Source organism: Mustela erminea, chromosome 11 (genome assembly GCF_009829155.1).
Source record: "Mustela erminea isolate mMusErm1 chromosome 11, mMusErm1.Pri, whole genome shotgun sequence".
Lineage (NCBI taxonomy): Eukaryota > Metazoa > Chordata > Mammalia > Carnivora > Mustelidae > Mustela > Mustela erminea.
Window position 1 is genome coordinate 5,446,783 of NC_045624.1, and position 15,413 is coordinate 5,462,195.

At 57.6% G+C, this 15,413-nt stretch overlaps 1 protein-coding gene across 1 annotated transcript; it reads left to right on the forward strand.

The window, feature by feature from the left end:
• The first annotated feature begins 4,007 nt into the window (after window positions 1–4,007).
• On the forward strand, window positions 4,008–10,688 carry CRYGN (crystallin gamma N). The gene is made up of 4 exons (XM_032305785.1): window positions 4,008–4,226; window positions 6,104–6,352; window positions 8,026–8,171; window positions 10,453–10,688. The coding sequence occupies exons 1-4, from the start codon at window positions 4,206–4,208 to the stop codon at window positions 10,586–10,588; spliced, it is 552 nt and encodes a 183-aa protein (XP_032161676.1). The 5' UTR covers window positions 4,008–4,205; the 3' UTR covers window positions 10,589–10,688.
• The last annotated feature ends 4,725 nt before the right edge of the window (window positions 10,689–15,413 follow it).

A 15,413-nucleotide genomic window follows, 5' to 3' on the forward strand; every position in this document is an offset into this window, starting at 1 on the left:
TTGGCTCCAGTCTGCCTTCCGCTCAGGTCATGATCACAAGGTCCTGGGATTGAGCCCCACATTGGGCTCCCAGCTCCTCGGGGAGCCTGCTTCTCCCTCTCCTTCTGTCGCCCCCCACCCTCTGCTGTGCTCTCTTGCTCTGTTGAATAAATAAAATCTTTTTTTTTTTAATTGCAGAAGGATACCTGTACAATGTTAGTCCACTGTAAAATGTATGTTATTTCCACGTACACAAATAGTAAAGGTGTGAAAACATTCAAAGAAATAATAAAAATCAGTATAGTGGTCATTTCTGGAGAAGGAAGGCTTTTGATGACTTCTTTTTTTTTTCCCCTTAAGATTTATTTATTTATTTTAGGGAGACAGAGAATGAGGAGGGGCAGAGAGAGAGGGAGAGGGAAACTTCGTCAGACTCCTCACTGAGCCCGGAGTCTGCCGTGATCCGCCCCACCCCACCCTCAAGATCAAGACCAAAGCTTAAACCAAGACTCAAAACTCTGGCTTACCCGACTGCACCACCCAGGGGCCCCGATGACTTTCTTCTTTAAAGACAAAAAACTCAACCTGACATAAAAATGCCAAAATGTTAAGATTTAACAAAGCTGGGTAATGGGTGTGTTCTTAGTCCTTCCACTACCTTCTAGACTCCTCTATGCTTTAACTTACCCAAAAAAGGAAGAGTCTCGACAAAAACCCAAGCGGGCAGATGGGTGCTAGACAGGCCGTGCTTTAGCCACTTTCCACGCTGAGCAGCTGCTCACAGCTTTTAAGATCACACGTTGTTGGGATTTTCTTAAAATCGAGACAGCATCCTGAGCCCTGCTCCCTCCACTGTCATCGTTTTACTCTGAGCCATTCCCCTAGCATTTTGTCGCCAGCTAGCAGTCATAGTTCTTTTAACAGTGCGCTATTGAAGATCGCTCACGGACCAGGCTCTGCAGGAGAGAAGTTTTGCCAGCCTGGGGTTTGCGCCGGGAGATGGCTGCTCAGGGCAGGGATTCTTCTTGGGCACAAATACATCACTCCAGGGCGCCTGGGTGGCTCAGTGGGTTAAGCTGCTGCCTTCGGCTCCGGTCATGATCTCAGGGTCCTGGGATCGAGCCCCGCATCGCATCGGGCTTTCTGCTCAGCAGGGAGCCTGCTTCCTACTCTCTCTTTCTCTGCCTGCCTCTCTGCCTACTTGTGATCGCTCTCTGTCAAATAAATAAATAAAATCTTTAAAAAAAAAAAAAAATACATCACTCGAACAACGGCAGACCTGACCTCCTTATAATGAAGATCCTGGGTGAGAACTGCGACATGGCCCTGGGACAGGGGAATAGAGGTGAAGGTTGAAGAAACCCCATCCACGTGTTCATTTTTACCAGTTCTTTCCGTGAGGCTGTAGCTTATTGTTGTTTTCATGTAGACTCTGCCGAAAACACCTGAAATCTCTGCTTGTGTTTTCAATCTCCCCACATCACCTGGGCGCTTTGTCTCTGGGCTCTGGCCCTGGTGCTAAAAGGGCAAATACAAGTTAAACTGTGGACTTCAGGTGATCATGATGTGCCAGTGTTTATTCGTAGTTGTAACAAATACGCCACGGGGGCCTGGGTGGGGGGTTGCTGATGGTGGGGGGCTGAGGTGGGCAGGGTTATATGGGAATTTTCTGTACTTGGAGCTCAATCTTGCTATGAACCTAAAATTGCTCTAGAAAATAAAGCTTATATTTAAAAAAAAAAAAAAAAAGAGGCTGAATTTTCCTAGTTGAAAATAAGGGAAGACGGGGCACCTGGGTGGCTCAATGGGTTAAGCCTCTGCCTTTGGCTCAGGTCATGATCCCAGGGTCCTGGGATCCAGCCCAGCATCAGGCTCTCTGCTTGGCAGGGAGCCTGCTTCCCCCTCTATCTCTGCCTGTTTCTCTGCCTACTTGTGATCTCTCTGTGTGTCAAATAAAAAATAAATAAATAAAAATAAAAAATATCTTAAAAGAAATAAATAAGGGAAGAGACATCCTGTCCCTCCTTTTTCTTCTAGAATTTCTTTCTTGGTTTTCCTTTTTTTTTTTTTTTTTAAGATTTTATTTATTTATTTGACACTGAGAGAGACCACAAGCAGGGGGAGCAGGAGAGGGGAAAAGCAGATTTTTCACTGAGCAGGGAGCCTGCTGTGGGGCTCGACCTGGAATTCCAGGCTCATGACCTGAGCCAAAGGCAGATGCTTAACCCACTGGGCCACCCAGTCCCCACTTTCTTGGTTCTTCCTACATGAGTGCTCATCTTTTAACAGCTAAACAAGCTGCTTGCCAGTCTGAATACTCAGCAGCATTTCCTCCAGGAGCTGGGAGCCACCTTTTTGAAAGGGAATCATCAAGGAACACATCTCCTCACCCCCTCATCCCTACACCCCCCCCCCAGTTTCCTGGGAGGAACGGCCTGGCTTAGCCCCAGCTATCACTTACTTTGAATTGCAAAATCTATCTCCACCACAAAGAGACAAAAAAATCGGCAATTTCTCCCTCTCCCTCTCTCTCTCTCTCTCTTTCATATTTTTTCTCTCTACTACTACCTTTCATTGAAGACACCTTTTTTTTTTTTTTTTTCAGAGTTTCCCCCTGGGCCCCTTTTAAGCAAGTGCTGCAGGATTTTTGCATCGTGAATGCCCGCGGTTCTCGGTCACCTGCTCCAAAGACTGAAGAGGTAGACCTGATAAAGAGGTGGGCCGCTAAGTGGTTCAGTAAGCGATAGTAGGAAACTCCCAAAGAGGGAGGGAGTCACACCTGCCTATCTAGATAAAAAGGCTAGATTTCCTTGTCTTTGAAATCCCTTTGGAGGATGGCCTGCGATGCACATCACTTTCAGGCTTAATGCTTTTTTATTCGATAATACAACGGTTTTCTTCCTCTTCTACCTTTAGGGACAGGCTTTTGGGGAGATTTTGTCTTTAATTCTATTTCCCAGGCAAGGCCTGAGTCAGGAGGCAAATGTTGGAATGAGTGGCTTGGCCCGTGTGGATGCCTGTGGGGGCAACAGCTCGGCCAGGCCCACTGAAGGGCTAACCTTGGACAGTCTCTGAGAACAGAGGCAAGGTCAGCCCTGTGCCCCAGGAACTGCATGACCTCCCCTTCTGAGTCTGCAGCGTCTCATCTGTGAAATGGCACTCAAAATTCTTTCCTGAAAGTGGAGAAACAATTCAGACTGTTTCCCACAGCATCCCCCCTCTGCCCTCATGAAGCCCCCTGGGGTCACCCTGGGCAGATGAGCTCTCTCTCGTGAACTCAGAGCTGGCCCCCAGCCCCAGTTAACCACCACAGTCATAGTTTTATGGATACACATCTCATCCCTCCAGCCTAATCTGGGGGTTGCACATCTTGTGCGCTTAGTGTTGACTCTGCTCACAATCTTGGAGCCTTTGTTGAGTGCCAAGAACTTCTGTGCCTCGAGAAAGCCTCACTCTGCAATGGGTCTGCCTGTTTCTGTAAACCCATCTTTGTCCAGCGGGTGGGGTGGGTGGGGGGGTCTGGCTATGGGGGCAGGGCAGGTCCCACGGAAAGGGACAGAGGTGGGGGACAGCACTCAGGGACCAAGAACGCAGGAGGGGAAAAGGAAGGGGAGGCCAACCTGGGATAAGAGATGCAGGGGCGGGTGGGCACCCACCGCTGTGTGCTTTGGCGAGCAGATTGTCAGGTGGGCCTGGGAGCTCAGAGCAGAGCAGCAGGCACGGTGGGTGGGAGGGGGCAGTCCAGGAGCTGGGCTCCACCCTTGGTCCAGAGAAAAACGTCAGTAACTTCTCTTACTGGGCGGGAGGTCCGGGATGGCTTGGTGCCCAAGGAGGGTAGGGGGAGGCACTGCTGGAGAACCCCCGAGGCAGAGGGGAGGCAGCAGGGCCCAGCGTGTGGGTGTGCGCGCGCACGTGTGTGCGTGTGTGTGCCCCTGACTCAGCAGGGACGGCGGGCGGGCGGGGGTCAGAGACAGATGGGGCGGTGGTGGGGCCGGCGAGGGGCTCGCGGGGCCGCCGTGACCCCGCAGGCACCCGGCTGACCCCGGACAGGGCTCGCGGCGCCGGGGGTTCGGTGCTGCGGCCGGGGCGGGGCGGCCCCTTGCGGGCTTAGGGCGCCGGACCAGCACTAACGCGCCCGCCAGCAAATCTTTTGTCCCGGGCGGCGCTGAGCCAGCAGGGCTGCCGCCGGCTATATAGGGGCTGGCCGCCGGCGGGGCGGGCACACCATGGCGCAGCGCTCGGGAAAGGTGAGTGGGGCCCTCCCGGCCGGACGGACGGTAACGGACGCCGCCCGCGCGCGGCCCGACACCCGCCGCCTGGCGCTGCCCGGGGGCCTCAGGAGGCAGGGGCCGGACTGTTACTGGAGGCCCCTGTGCCTCTGACAGACCCCAGCAGAACTGGCAAAACTGCCTGCCCACCCCGGGCGGCCTGGCCTCTGTGGCGTGGGGGTGGCACGGTCCCCGTCTCCACCGCCTCCAGCACTGGCTCAGGGCGGCCTGAGGGATCTTGGAATCCCGGGGCGACCCGTTCCCCCTGAATTTCTCTGGGTCATCACCCAGGAGTGGTGCGGGAAGGTGGCAAATTCAGACCTCCGCCCCCCATTCTCTGCTCCCTCTCCTAGCAGATTTGTTGCAACCTTTGGTGGCCAGGGGCCAAGTTCAGGGTCGGTGGGGAAAGCATTACTCAGTCTGCACTGGCTTGGTCGGGCTTCAGTAACCAACAACCCCAAGAGCCCATCATGCCCCTGTGCACCCTCCCCGCGGGACCCAGAGGGACCCTGGGAGCTGGGAAGTCATGTCCTGGCTCTCAGAGCTTCTGGGGGGCGGGAGGGTGAGGATGTAGAAGGGTAGTCATCCAAGACCGTGACCGTGACCTGGACTGTGAGGGTGACCTGGCCAGCGATGGCAGCAGTTACCAGCCACCAGGCACCGTTATTTGTACTTTGCCAGGGCCCTTCTAGGAGGAATTCTAGAAACCCCAAGAGTTATTGTGTGGTTGAATTTCACACTCCGTGGCAGAAAGTGAACTTCGGGGCCCGGGAGGTCGTGTTGTGTAGTTTAGGGACAAGGGGAACCTGTCAGCGCCATACTGCCGTAGGACACTGGACCGAACACTGAGCTGGCGATGCTCCAGCTGTGACGCAAGCCCGACACTGGGGGAGGAGCCCAGCCAACAACAGGATGAGTTACCTTGAAAATGCCCCCATGTAGCCATGAAGCCCTGCACCTCGCCCTGACTTGTCTCTGTTGCACTTGCTCAGACTTTCCCACTAAGGGGCCCCGTCCCTGGAACCTTTCTGAAAATTCAGTGTTTGGTTATGATGGTGGAGTTGTGGGTGAAATGCTTTCTTCTAAAAACACTTCCTTGGATGTTATGATTTAACAACAAACAAAGACTAAGTTGAAAAAATGCAGTGGGGGAGGTGCCTGGGGGCCTCAGTCGGTGAAGTGTCTGCCTCCGGCTCAGCCTGGGCTCAAGCCCTCCACATCAGACTCCCTGCTCAGGTGGGAACCTGCTTCTCCCTCTGCCCCTCCCCCTGCTCCTGCATTCTCTCTCTCTCTCTCTTTCAAATAAATAAATCTTTTTTAAAAAAATACAGTTGGGGGGGGCACCTGGGTGGCTCAGTGGATGGAGCCTCTGCCTTCAACTCAGGTCATGATCTCAGGGTCCTGCAATTGAGCCCCGGCATCATCGGGCTTTCTGCTCAGCAGGGAGCCTGCTTCCCCTCTCTCTCTCTGCCCTCTCTCTGCCTACTTGTGATCTCTGTCTCTCTGTCAAATAAATAAATAAAAATCTTTTTTAAAAAAATGCAGTGGGCGTTTGAAAAGAGCCTGTTTTCACATGGGCCCAGGGACGAAGGGGAGTCCCTACCCCCAGATAGCCACTGAAATTTCTCTGCTCAACCATGACCCCCCCTCCCGGAGTGGGGAGGGCCAGGTCCTGGGTCTGACCTCGACCCGCCTTCCCTTCATTCCTTCACCCTGCTTACGGGGTTGAGCACCTGCCGTCCGTGGCGAGCCTGGGAATCAGGGTTTAGTTGAGGGTGTTGGACGCCAGGTGTTTGCTCCCAAGCCTGAAAGGACAGAACGCTCTGACCTCGAGCCCTCTAACCTGGCCTTTCTAGATCATCCTCTATGAGGGCAAGCACTTCACCGGGAGGAAGCTGGAGGTCTACGGGGACTGTGACAACTTCCAGGACCGAGGCTTTATGAACCGGGTGAACTCCATCCGGGTGGAGAGCGGTGCCTGGGTCTGCTTCGATCACCCCGACTTCCGGGGCCAGCAGTTCATCCTGGAGCACGGGGACTACCCCGACTTCCTCCGCTGGAACGGCCACAACGACCACATGGGCTCCTGCCGCCCCATTGGGATGGTGAGTCGGTCTCCGGCCAGGGGCTTCCTGCCAGAGGGACTGAGGGTCTGTGCTGCTCAGACGTGGGACAAAAAAAATCTGGGAGCACGGCCTTCCCAACTGTAAGATCTGACGAGGCCATTGGATGTTTAAGATGGAGAGATGCCCCCATGCAGACCTGCCTCCCCCCCACACACACACCCGAGTGTGGGAAGGCATGAAACAGAACCATATTAGAAGTTTGGATTTGCAACCAGATGGGGAGAATTTAGCTAAAGCCAGGCTGATCTGGGCCCGTTATCTACTCGTGCGGGTCATCCTGGAGCACTTTCCAAGAGACTTTGGACGTGAGGGGTGTCCCTACCCGTGGTGAAGGAATGTTCGTGTCTAGCTGCCCTTACGGGGTCGGGGGGTAAGGTTCGAGGACCCAGCATTCCCATTCTTTTGGATTCTCCCAAGTTACAAGTGCCTGCTGAGCCGCTGGGAGGCCCACATGATCAGGGAGATGGCTGCTTCCCGAACCAGACTCTCAGCGTCTCAGCCGTGTGTCTGGGGAAAGATCTTTCCCTGGACATAGGGGCCAGGCGGTGCCAGTGAACATCCAAGGAAGCCCGGGAAGGGTGCCTCATGGGCGTGGGGGGAGGGGTTGCTCTTCTACCGAGTTATAAAACCAGCTGGGCTTTGGCATCTCAAATTGTTAAGAATGCTTTCTTAGTATTTCCACCAGGCTGTAGACATTTGGAAACAGGAATTAACAGGGCTGGCTCTGGGTCTTGCAGAATGCGATTTCTGTGAAAACTATCCTGCGTATTTTTCGAATGCTCTTCTAAGAGCTATCCTTGGGGCCGGCTGTGATGTGGCTCCATCCCCGGCCACACCCAGAGCTGGTTGAGAGCTGGCCCTCCTCTGACTTTTGGAAATGCAAAGAATCTTCGAGGGCCCTATATACCGTCATCACAGTGAGCCCGCAGGGATTTCAGCAAATGAGATTTCTGTTATTTGTTTTAGATTTTTGGCTTCATGTTTTAATAAAAGGTTCTATTACAGTTTGTAAAATATTATCATTTAAAGGCTTGCCCCTGGGGGCGCTTGGGTGGCTCACTGGGTTCAAGCATCTGCCTTCGGCTCAGGTTGTGATCCCAGGGTCCTGGGATTGAGCCCCGCATCGGGCTCTCTGCTCAGCGGGGAACCTGCTTCCTTTCCTCTCTCTCTGCCTACTTGTGATCTCTCTCTGTCAAATAAATAAATAAAATCTTTAAAAATAAAAAAATAAAAAAATAAAGGCTTGCCCCTGGCCTGAAGCCCCAGGGTGGAAATGAAGGGCAGAGGAATGCGTTGGGGTAGCTGGGGCAGGGGTTGCCCAGTGCCAGCACCAGAAGGAAACCCAGTGGTCTGGGTCCTGGTCAGAGCACGGCCACTATCTCCCAGGCATCCATCTGGCCCTCTCTAACCCTTGGATTCTTGAGTTGACTTAAGAGGAGCTTGGACTGGTTCAGGGGCTTGGAAAACTTTGTAAAGTAGTAGACCCTTTTCATCCACGCACCAGAAAAAGCGCTGGTGCCGGGGTGGCGGGCTCTCACTGCCCGCCCCCGCCCAGGGCTTCTTGGGTCCCTGGCTGCGTGGGTGTCCGTGTAGGGAGGGAGACTCAGTGCCTTTTGCCTTCTTTCCTCCCTCCGCTCCCGCGGGGCTCACAGCATGGGGAGAACTTCCGCCTGGAAATCTTCGAAGGCTGCAACTTCACCGGCCAGTGCCTGGAGTTCCAGGAAGACTGCCCCTTCCTGCAGAGCCAGGGCTGGTCCAAGAACTGCGTCAACGCCATCAAGGTGTACGGGGACGGAGCGTGAGTACCGGCTGGCGGGGCCCTGCACAAGCCGAGTGTGGGCAGCGCCCCCCCCTCCCCAGGCCCATTCCCTCCCTCAGCTGCCTCCTCTACCCCAGGCGAGCACAGAGGGCAGAGCCCCACCCCGCAGGCCTCCTAGGGAGATGGACATCATGGTGGCACTCACTCCTGGTAGACAGACTGTGGCCAGGAGGTGGGGGAGGCTTGGCCCAGGCATAGAGGAAGGTCATCTTGTCTGCCCTCCTGCAGGAAGGTCATCAAAACCCAGGGCTAGCCTGGCTTCTGTTGGCCCCTGCTCGCATGCTTCCTTCCATCAGCTGGGCGTGGGCGGCCTGTGTACCCACCGTGCTCAGCCATGCCGGGCCCCGAGCTGAGGCTAGAGGGTGACCTTGCCCCGCTTGTGAGTGGCGCGGCTGGGACTGCAGCCAGGCGTTTGGCTTCAGGTTGGTGCCCCTGGTCTAGAGCAGAGAGGCCCCGAGACCTCAGCCCCATCCTGTCTGCGGAAGAGCCCCGCTCGGCCCCCAGGATCACGGCTCCCGTCTTGGCAGCTTAGGGATCCAGCTGCTGCCTGTGTGTCTGAGGTTAGGGTCAGGGAAGGCCACAACAGGTTCAAGAGGGTGGTCACGGGAGGGGCTGAATGAAGAGAGTGGCTGAGCCCGAGGAAGAACCGGACCCCCTGTCCCTGGGGCAGCCTGACCCAGAGCCCCGGGCGGCCCTGCTCCTCTCCTACCATTCTGGTTCCATCAGGATTCATTCGGTCACGTCTGCCTTTCTCCGCCTCTCGGAAACCCCGTTTGCCCTAAGTTGACAGTAGTTGGGGATCTGTGGGGTCGAATTCCAGAACCACCATTTGCCTGGAAAACTGCCGGCCAGCTTGTGTCTCAGGAGGCCAAAATCCACCTTTGCATCCTGAGACCGTCGCTGTCACCCCGCACCCACCGGGGAACCCCCGGGGCCTCTTGAGAAAAAACAGTGGGAAGGCAGGAGCTAAGAGTTACAACCACAGGGGCACGGGGTCTCCTACAGGCCTCGATTTGCCCAAGAGGAGATGGAGCCTCAGCGGCTGCATGTGCCCAGCCCCTCGTTCGGACCCAGGCTCTGCTCTTCTCCGCCTCTGCCTCCTGTGACTTTAATTAGTTAAAGAGAGAGAGAGAGAGAGAAAAAAGAGTAAGCCTTTGGCAAGGAGGAACTGCCAGAAGGTCTGGATGTGACCTCCTCCAGGGCCTTCCTAGGGTGTGCTGGGGCCCTCTGGGCGGTGTCCCTACTGCCTCCCAGACTCAGGAGTTCACTCTGCTCGGTCAGCCCAGGATTGACCTGTCCCCACACACAGAGGGTCCCAGAGGGTCCCAGAGGGTACTTCCTGCCGCCTAAGGGCACAGTCTCTGCGCTGTGGGTGGGCTTTGCCCCCACCTCCCCCCACCCCCACCCCACGGCTCCCTTCCTCCTCCTGCCCATTCCTGCCCCAAAGTCACAGAAGGAAGGCCAGGAGGAGAAGCTTACTGAGGAGGCCCAGCCCGTGGGTGTGGGGAGATTGGGGGCACGGGAGGGGGGCAGTTGGGGTCCAGCGGAGGTCAGGGCGCAGGGAGGCCAGGGGGTGTGGGAAGGCCAGGATAAACCAGGTCGGCCCTGCAGGACCCTGGAGCTCACACACCCGGGCCTCTCCTGCCCTTCCTGACTCCTGACCTCCTGTAGAGGCACCAGGCACGGGAGGTGGAGTCCGGATGGAGAAGACAGACGGCCCCACGGTGACAGGAGAGGGGGTGACAGGAGAGGCGATTGCTGGGCAAGCTGTCCCAAGCAGACCACTCACTCACTCACTCTCTCAGGGGGCTGTGTGGCCTCGGGCCGGATGCGCTGTAATTTCTGAGCGTGTCTCAGTGGAGAGAACGTTCCTTCAACCGCAGAGAGCTTTGGGGTGGGAGGGGAAGAACTCTCAGGGCCACGGTAGGGGTTAGCTGCTAAGTCAGAGCAGCCCACGGCCTGGGCCCCGAGGGACCCCAGCAGCCAGATCCGAGGCCTGTAGCCCCGCTTTGCTTCCCACGGTGGAGAAGCAGAAAGGGAGCCTCAGAAGTGAGGAGGAGAGGCCTGGCTGAGGAAAGGCGGGTGTGACAAGTGGGCTGGGAGTCCCTGTGGGGGGGGGGGCAGCTGTGATTTCTCCCTGCCCCCCTCTGCACCTCTCTGGCGCCAGACCCTGGGGGCGGGCAGGTCTCCTCTCCGGGCCAGGAAGGGAGGGATCCTGCGCTCAGCCGGCCCGCGGTCACCGGCCTCCCTCTGACACCAGGTGGGTCCTGTACGAGGAGCCCAACTACCGGGGCCGCATGTACCTAGTGGAGCGGGGGGACTTCCGCAGCTGCTCCGACTGGGAGGCCCACAACGCCCGCATCCAGTCCCTCCGCAGAGTGGTCAACTACTTCTAACTACTTCCAGCCCGAGGGCCCCGGGCGTGCCTGGGCGCAGCCCCTTCCAGCCCCCCTGGGGCTCAGACCCTAGGGAATAAAAATCAGAGAAACCAGAGCTGAGCTGGCCTGAGTGATTTCCCGCCCCTCCCTGCCACCGGGCAGCCGATGGGGCCCCCCCTCCCCCGAGGCCCTGGGCAAGAGGCAGACACAACACAGCGTGGGGGGCCTGGGGGGCCCAGAAGGACAGCAGCTGGGTTGGGGGCGCTGTGAGGCACCCCCTGGGGAACGTGGGAGCTGGAAGGCATCTAAACGTTATGGAGTCGAACACTTTCCTTTCACTGTGAAAAGCCCATGCTCTGAATGGGGAAGGGGGAGCCTGTGGTCCCCAAGCAAGCTTCAGGGGGTCCTCTGGCCCGGAGCCTGGACCAGCCAGGGTGAAGGGGAGAGAAATGGGGGGGGGTGGGGGAAGGGCCCGCCGCTCCCTCCTGGCTCTGCCTCACCCTGACTCAGCAACTCGGGGCTGCCAGGCCATGTGGTCTACTCCGCAGCCAAGAGCCTGACCCAGGGTTCACGAGTCTGCCTCTCTGGCTGATCTTGGCTTAGGGGTTTCCTGGGAAGGCCCCTCTGGAAGGATGGGCCGGACCTGAGAGACACATTGCCCTTTGCGTCCTGTACCGGGGGCTTGGAAGAAGCTCGAACACGTGGACTCGGATCGGAATGGAGGAGGAGACGTGGAAGGAGCCAGAATGTGGAGCATCACTCCAGTCCCCAGCCTGCTCCCGGGGCTGGGCAGACCCAGGGGCTGGGCTCCTTTCTCCCCTCTGGGTGAATGCATGGAAACACTATGTGGCCTGGGCCCTCTCCAGGACATCGGGTCCATCCTGTTGGGGGGTGAGTTCAATGGAAGGAAGCACTGCCCCGGAGGGGGGGTCAGGGAGGAGCCTGTCCTGGAAGGTAGGGGGGTTTCCGGGAACAAGAGGGTCCTTACTCAAGACACTTCCCCACCCACACTTCAGTGTCCGGCCTCCCCTCCCCCGTGGGAGGATGGGAACCTGCTGGACACTAGAAGTGGGACAGGTAACTCCTTCCCCCTTCCTGCAGCCCCCACCCCCGCCGCCCCACCTGCACACCAGAATGGTGTGCAGCCTGGACTGACTCTGGCTGTTCAAACGGAGATGGAGATGCTCCTTCCACATGAGTCCTCTCCTGTGGCCTGGGCTTCCGGGGACTCAGGGCCACTGGGCTCTTGGACACTTTTATGGAGATGGGTGCCAAAGACGCCTGTCTATTCCCCACGGCACCTGGACCGAGGCCCCTGGAGGAGGGATCGGGGACCGCAGCAGTATGAATTGTTCCCAAGAATTCTGACCATTGGCTCAAGCCCCCGGTCCTGCTTTCCAAACCCCCCACACTCTGTGATCCTGGGGTCCCCTGCCCACCCCCAGTTTGCCTCTTGACCGGCCATGCAGGCTCCCATCCCCTCCTTACCACACATCTTGCGTGTCCTTTTCCCCGTAGAGGAAAGGGGTCCCCACCAGGAAGGGCCCCTTCAGGCTGGCCACTTCCTCAGGATTCCTGTGGAAGAGAACTTGAACCCCACAGTCCAAGTGGACTGTGAGGGTGGAGTTGCTCCGTTTGCCATGCCCCGCCCCGAGCCCCAGGTCCCCCGCTGAGACCAGTGGAGAAGGTGAGTCATCGAGAGCTCCCGCTGTTCACCCTGGGTAACACCTGCCAAGATCTGGGTGGCAAAGGCGTAGGGACCCCACGAGTCTGCTGTGGGGTCTGAGCAGAGTTTATACTGTGGGCAATCGCGCACCTGCCCAGGATGGGGCGGAGGGTGGGGCGGAGGCTGTCATCCTGCCATTTGTACTGGGGTCTACGGAGAGTGCGCTCTGCACCCCGCATGCCCCAGTCCACCTCCTGCAGCCCGGAGAGTGGAACCCCAGAGTCCCAGGCACTGTGGGACCGAGGTACACCACGTGCAGACCCTCCATGCACACCCTCCCTCCTGAAAAGGCTCAGATCATGAACTTGAAGAAACCACCGCAAACCGACAGCAAACCATTTCCCCTGTTCAAGCCCCAAACAAATGAACATTTAAACACACAGTCACCAGGTCTGAGCCGGCAGGAGCCTTTGTAGGAAATGATGCTCTTGTTGTTTTCATTTCTCTGCCAGTTTGTTCTGGGAGGTAGAACTTTCCTGTGTGAAGTCCTCCACACTGGTCTCTGCTCTTATGGGCCCTGCCTACGGCTAGGACCCCGTCCCTGCTCAGCCAGTCCCTCAAACCTGCCCCCAGGTCTGGGACAGGAGGGTCTAGGGTTCCAGCTGGCCCCAGGCTTCTAGGGTCCCACACCCCTCTACCTGCTGATGGTGATGATGGCCAGTGAGCGTTCGTCGTGCTCTGCAAGGTGCAAGGTTCCTCATTACGAACACTGATCCCAGGATGATAATAGTCCTGTCATCACCGCTGCGAGCAGGGGGACAGTCTAAGCAACCTTCCCGAGGTCACAGACCGGATTCAAATCCAGAGCTGGCTGACCTCCCTGTCCCCAGCCAGCCTGCTACCCCGCTCCACAGGTTTGCGGGTTGAGGCCGGGTTTACCATCCTTAAAGTAAGCGTCACCGGACCCAGTGGCAATCACATGCTCCAAGCACAGTCCTCTGCCCTCATCCACACTCCCTGTGACGGGGAGGAGGGGAAGCGGGCATCCTCACCCTGGAGCGGGGCATGTCGGGTGAAGCAGGACCGGCCTTCTGCCCCCGCGGCGTGAACGGGGAGTGAAGCGGCCCAGCGGCTCAGGCTGCCCTCACGAACACCACCGCTGCGGGCTCCTCACCGTCCAGAGGCTGGAAGTCCACGGTCAAGGGGCCATGGGGAGGATTTCTCCGGAGGCCTGTCTCCTTGGCCATCTTCCCCGCGTATCTTCACAGGGCCCTCCCTCTGCGTGCTGCTGTGCATGGGGACACTAGACATTTTGGATTCGGTGCACCTGAACTACCTCATTTTAACTTAATTACACCAAATAGTCACCTTCTGAGGTTCTGACAGTCAGGACCTAGGAATCTGGGGGGCACACATTTGAGCCCATAACGCAAACCAAGCAGCCTCAGGCCTTGGTGTCCTGCCCTGTGAAGTGAGTGCAAACCTATCGGTTGTTCCAACTGTATACAGTTGTAAAAACCAAGCAAGTAAGCCATGAGAAGGCGCTGTATGAATACGGGTCCTTGGAAGTAAGCCTCGTGTGCAAGGTCACCCAGTACACTGGGACGCAGGGAGAAGGAGCTCCATCGCCGGGGAACCCTAAGAGCCGGTACTCCCTATGATGTGACCCCAGACAGGTCACTGCCCCATGCCTCAGTTTCCCCTGCTGTGCGATGGGGAGGGCCACAGCACCCCTTTCCCAGGGATTACGTGAGAACTGATTGAGGAAGCCCTCCCACGGGTCCAGTCCTCCAGAAGCCTGGGGTGGGGGAGGGGCAGGCCTAGCAGCCCTTCCAGGCCTTCCAGAGGTTTCCTGAGCTTGTCCCCTCTCCCCAACACTGAGGAATATCGGCACCTCATTAACGGGTGATTTAACGCTTCACCCCAAGGGCTTGTGCTCCTGGGTGACCTCCCCTCACCCCAGCCCCCTGCTCCCTAATCTGTCAGCAAATCTGCTTTCTGTAGGAAAGAGGAAAAACAAGATTCCCACCAAAGTGCTTGTGGGCAGGCCTGTAATTTGTCTGAAGTCGGTCCAGGGGGCTGGTAGATGGAGGCCCGCTGCCTTCTGAGGAGAGTCACACATGCCTCACATACCTCTGTCCCCACGCTGCGGTTTGGGGGGCAGGGACTTTCTCCGAGCCAGCCCTCCGCCCCGCAGCCCGGGCCCGCCCCCGCCCCCCACGGGACCGCGGTTCAACAGGCCCAGTCAGACCACAGGAGAAAAGCTTTCCCTTTGAAGATGCAGATGTTCCCGGCCTGCAGGGACCTGCCCAGGGGTGTTCTCTGGGCCCCCTTCCCCCACCCCCTGCAGGTGGCCCGGCTGTCCCCTGCATCCTTGGGGACTCACCGGAGGGACACGGTCTCTGCTGAAGGCCTCCCGTCTCTGTCCTTTCTCCAACAATATACATACGTTGGTTCCCCCCCAGAAACCCTATGGGGTTTCCATGAAAACCTGCGGAATGAGAGACTTTTCCAAACTCCGTCTGGAGCTCCAGTTTGGGAAGATGGGAGTGTTCCGGGGAGGATGGCCCCGTGAACGCACTCCGAGCCTCGGAACCGAACACGGAGAAGTGGTTTGGGCGGGAAGTCTTGGGTTCTCTATGTTTTGCCACAACAAACACAAAGGTCTAGCTCCTCGTCCCTGGGGTGGTGGTTTGGATAGGAAGGACCCTCCCCGGATTCTAGAGCACCCTGGGGTGCTCCCTGCCCCCACCGCCCCCACCTGGAGAGCTGTCCCCTTGTTTTCCATCACCTGTGGCTCCCGAATGCTGAGGGACTGGAAAGTGCACGAGGCGACATTCCTTCCGACACAGGAGGGAGGGACTTGCACTGCAGTCTGTGAACCCTGGACATGGAAAGTAAGCATTTCTGTAAACAGGCTCTTGGCTCCCCTGCTGCCTGAGGCTAAGCCCCTCTTTGGAATCAGTGATTGAAAACGCCCCAAGAGTCCTTGGCAGCGGCTCCATGGGGGGCCGGGGTCCCTAGAAACTGAGACCAGCCCCTTGCTCAGGGTGGGAGGGGGGAGCAGGCTGAGCTGTCAGGGCTGAGCACCCTGGCCTCCGTCCATGTGAGCCCCAGCATCCCCCAGGACCACCTGGCCACTCTGGGTGGAGCGGAGGGCAGGGACCCGGAACAGTG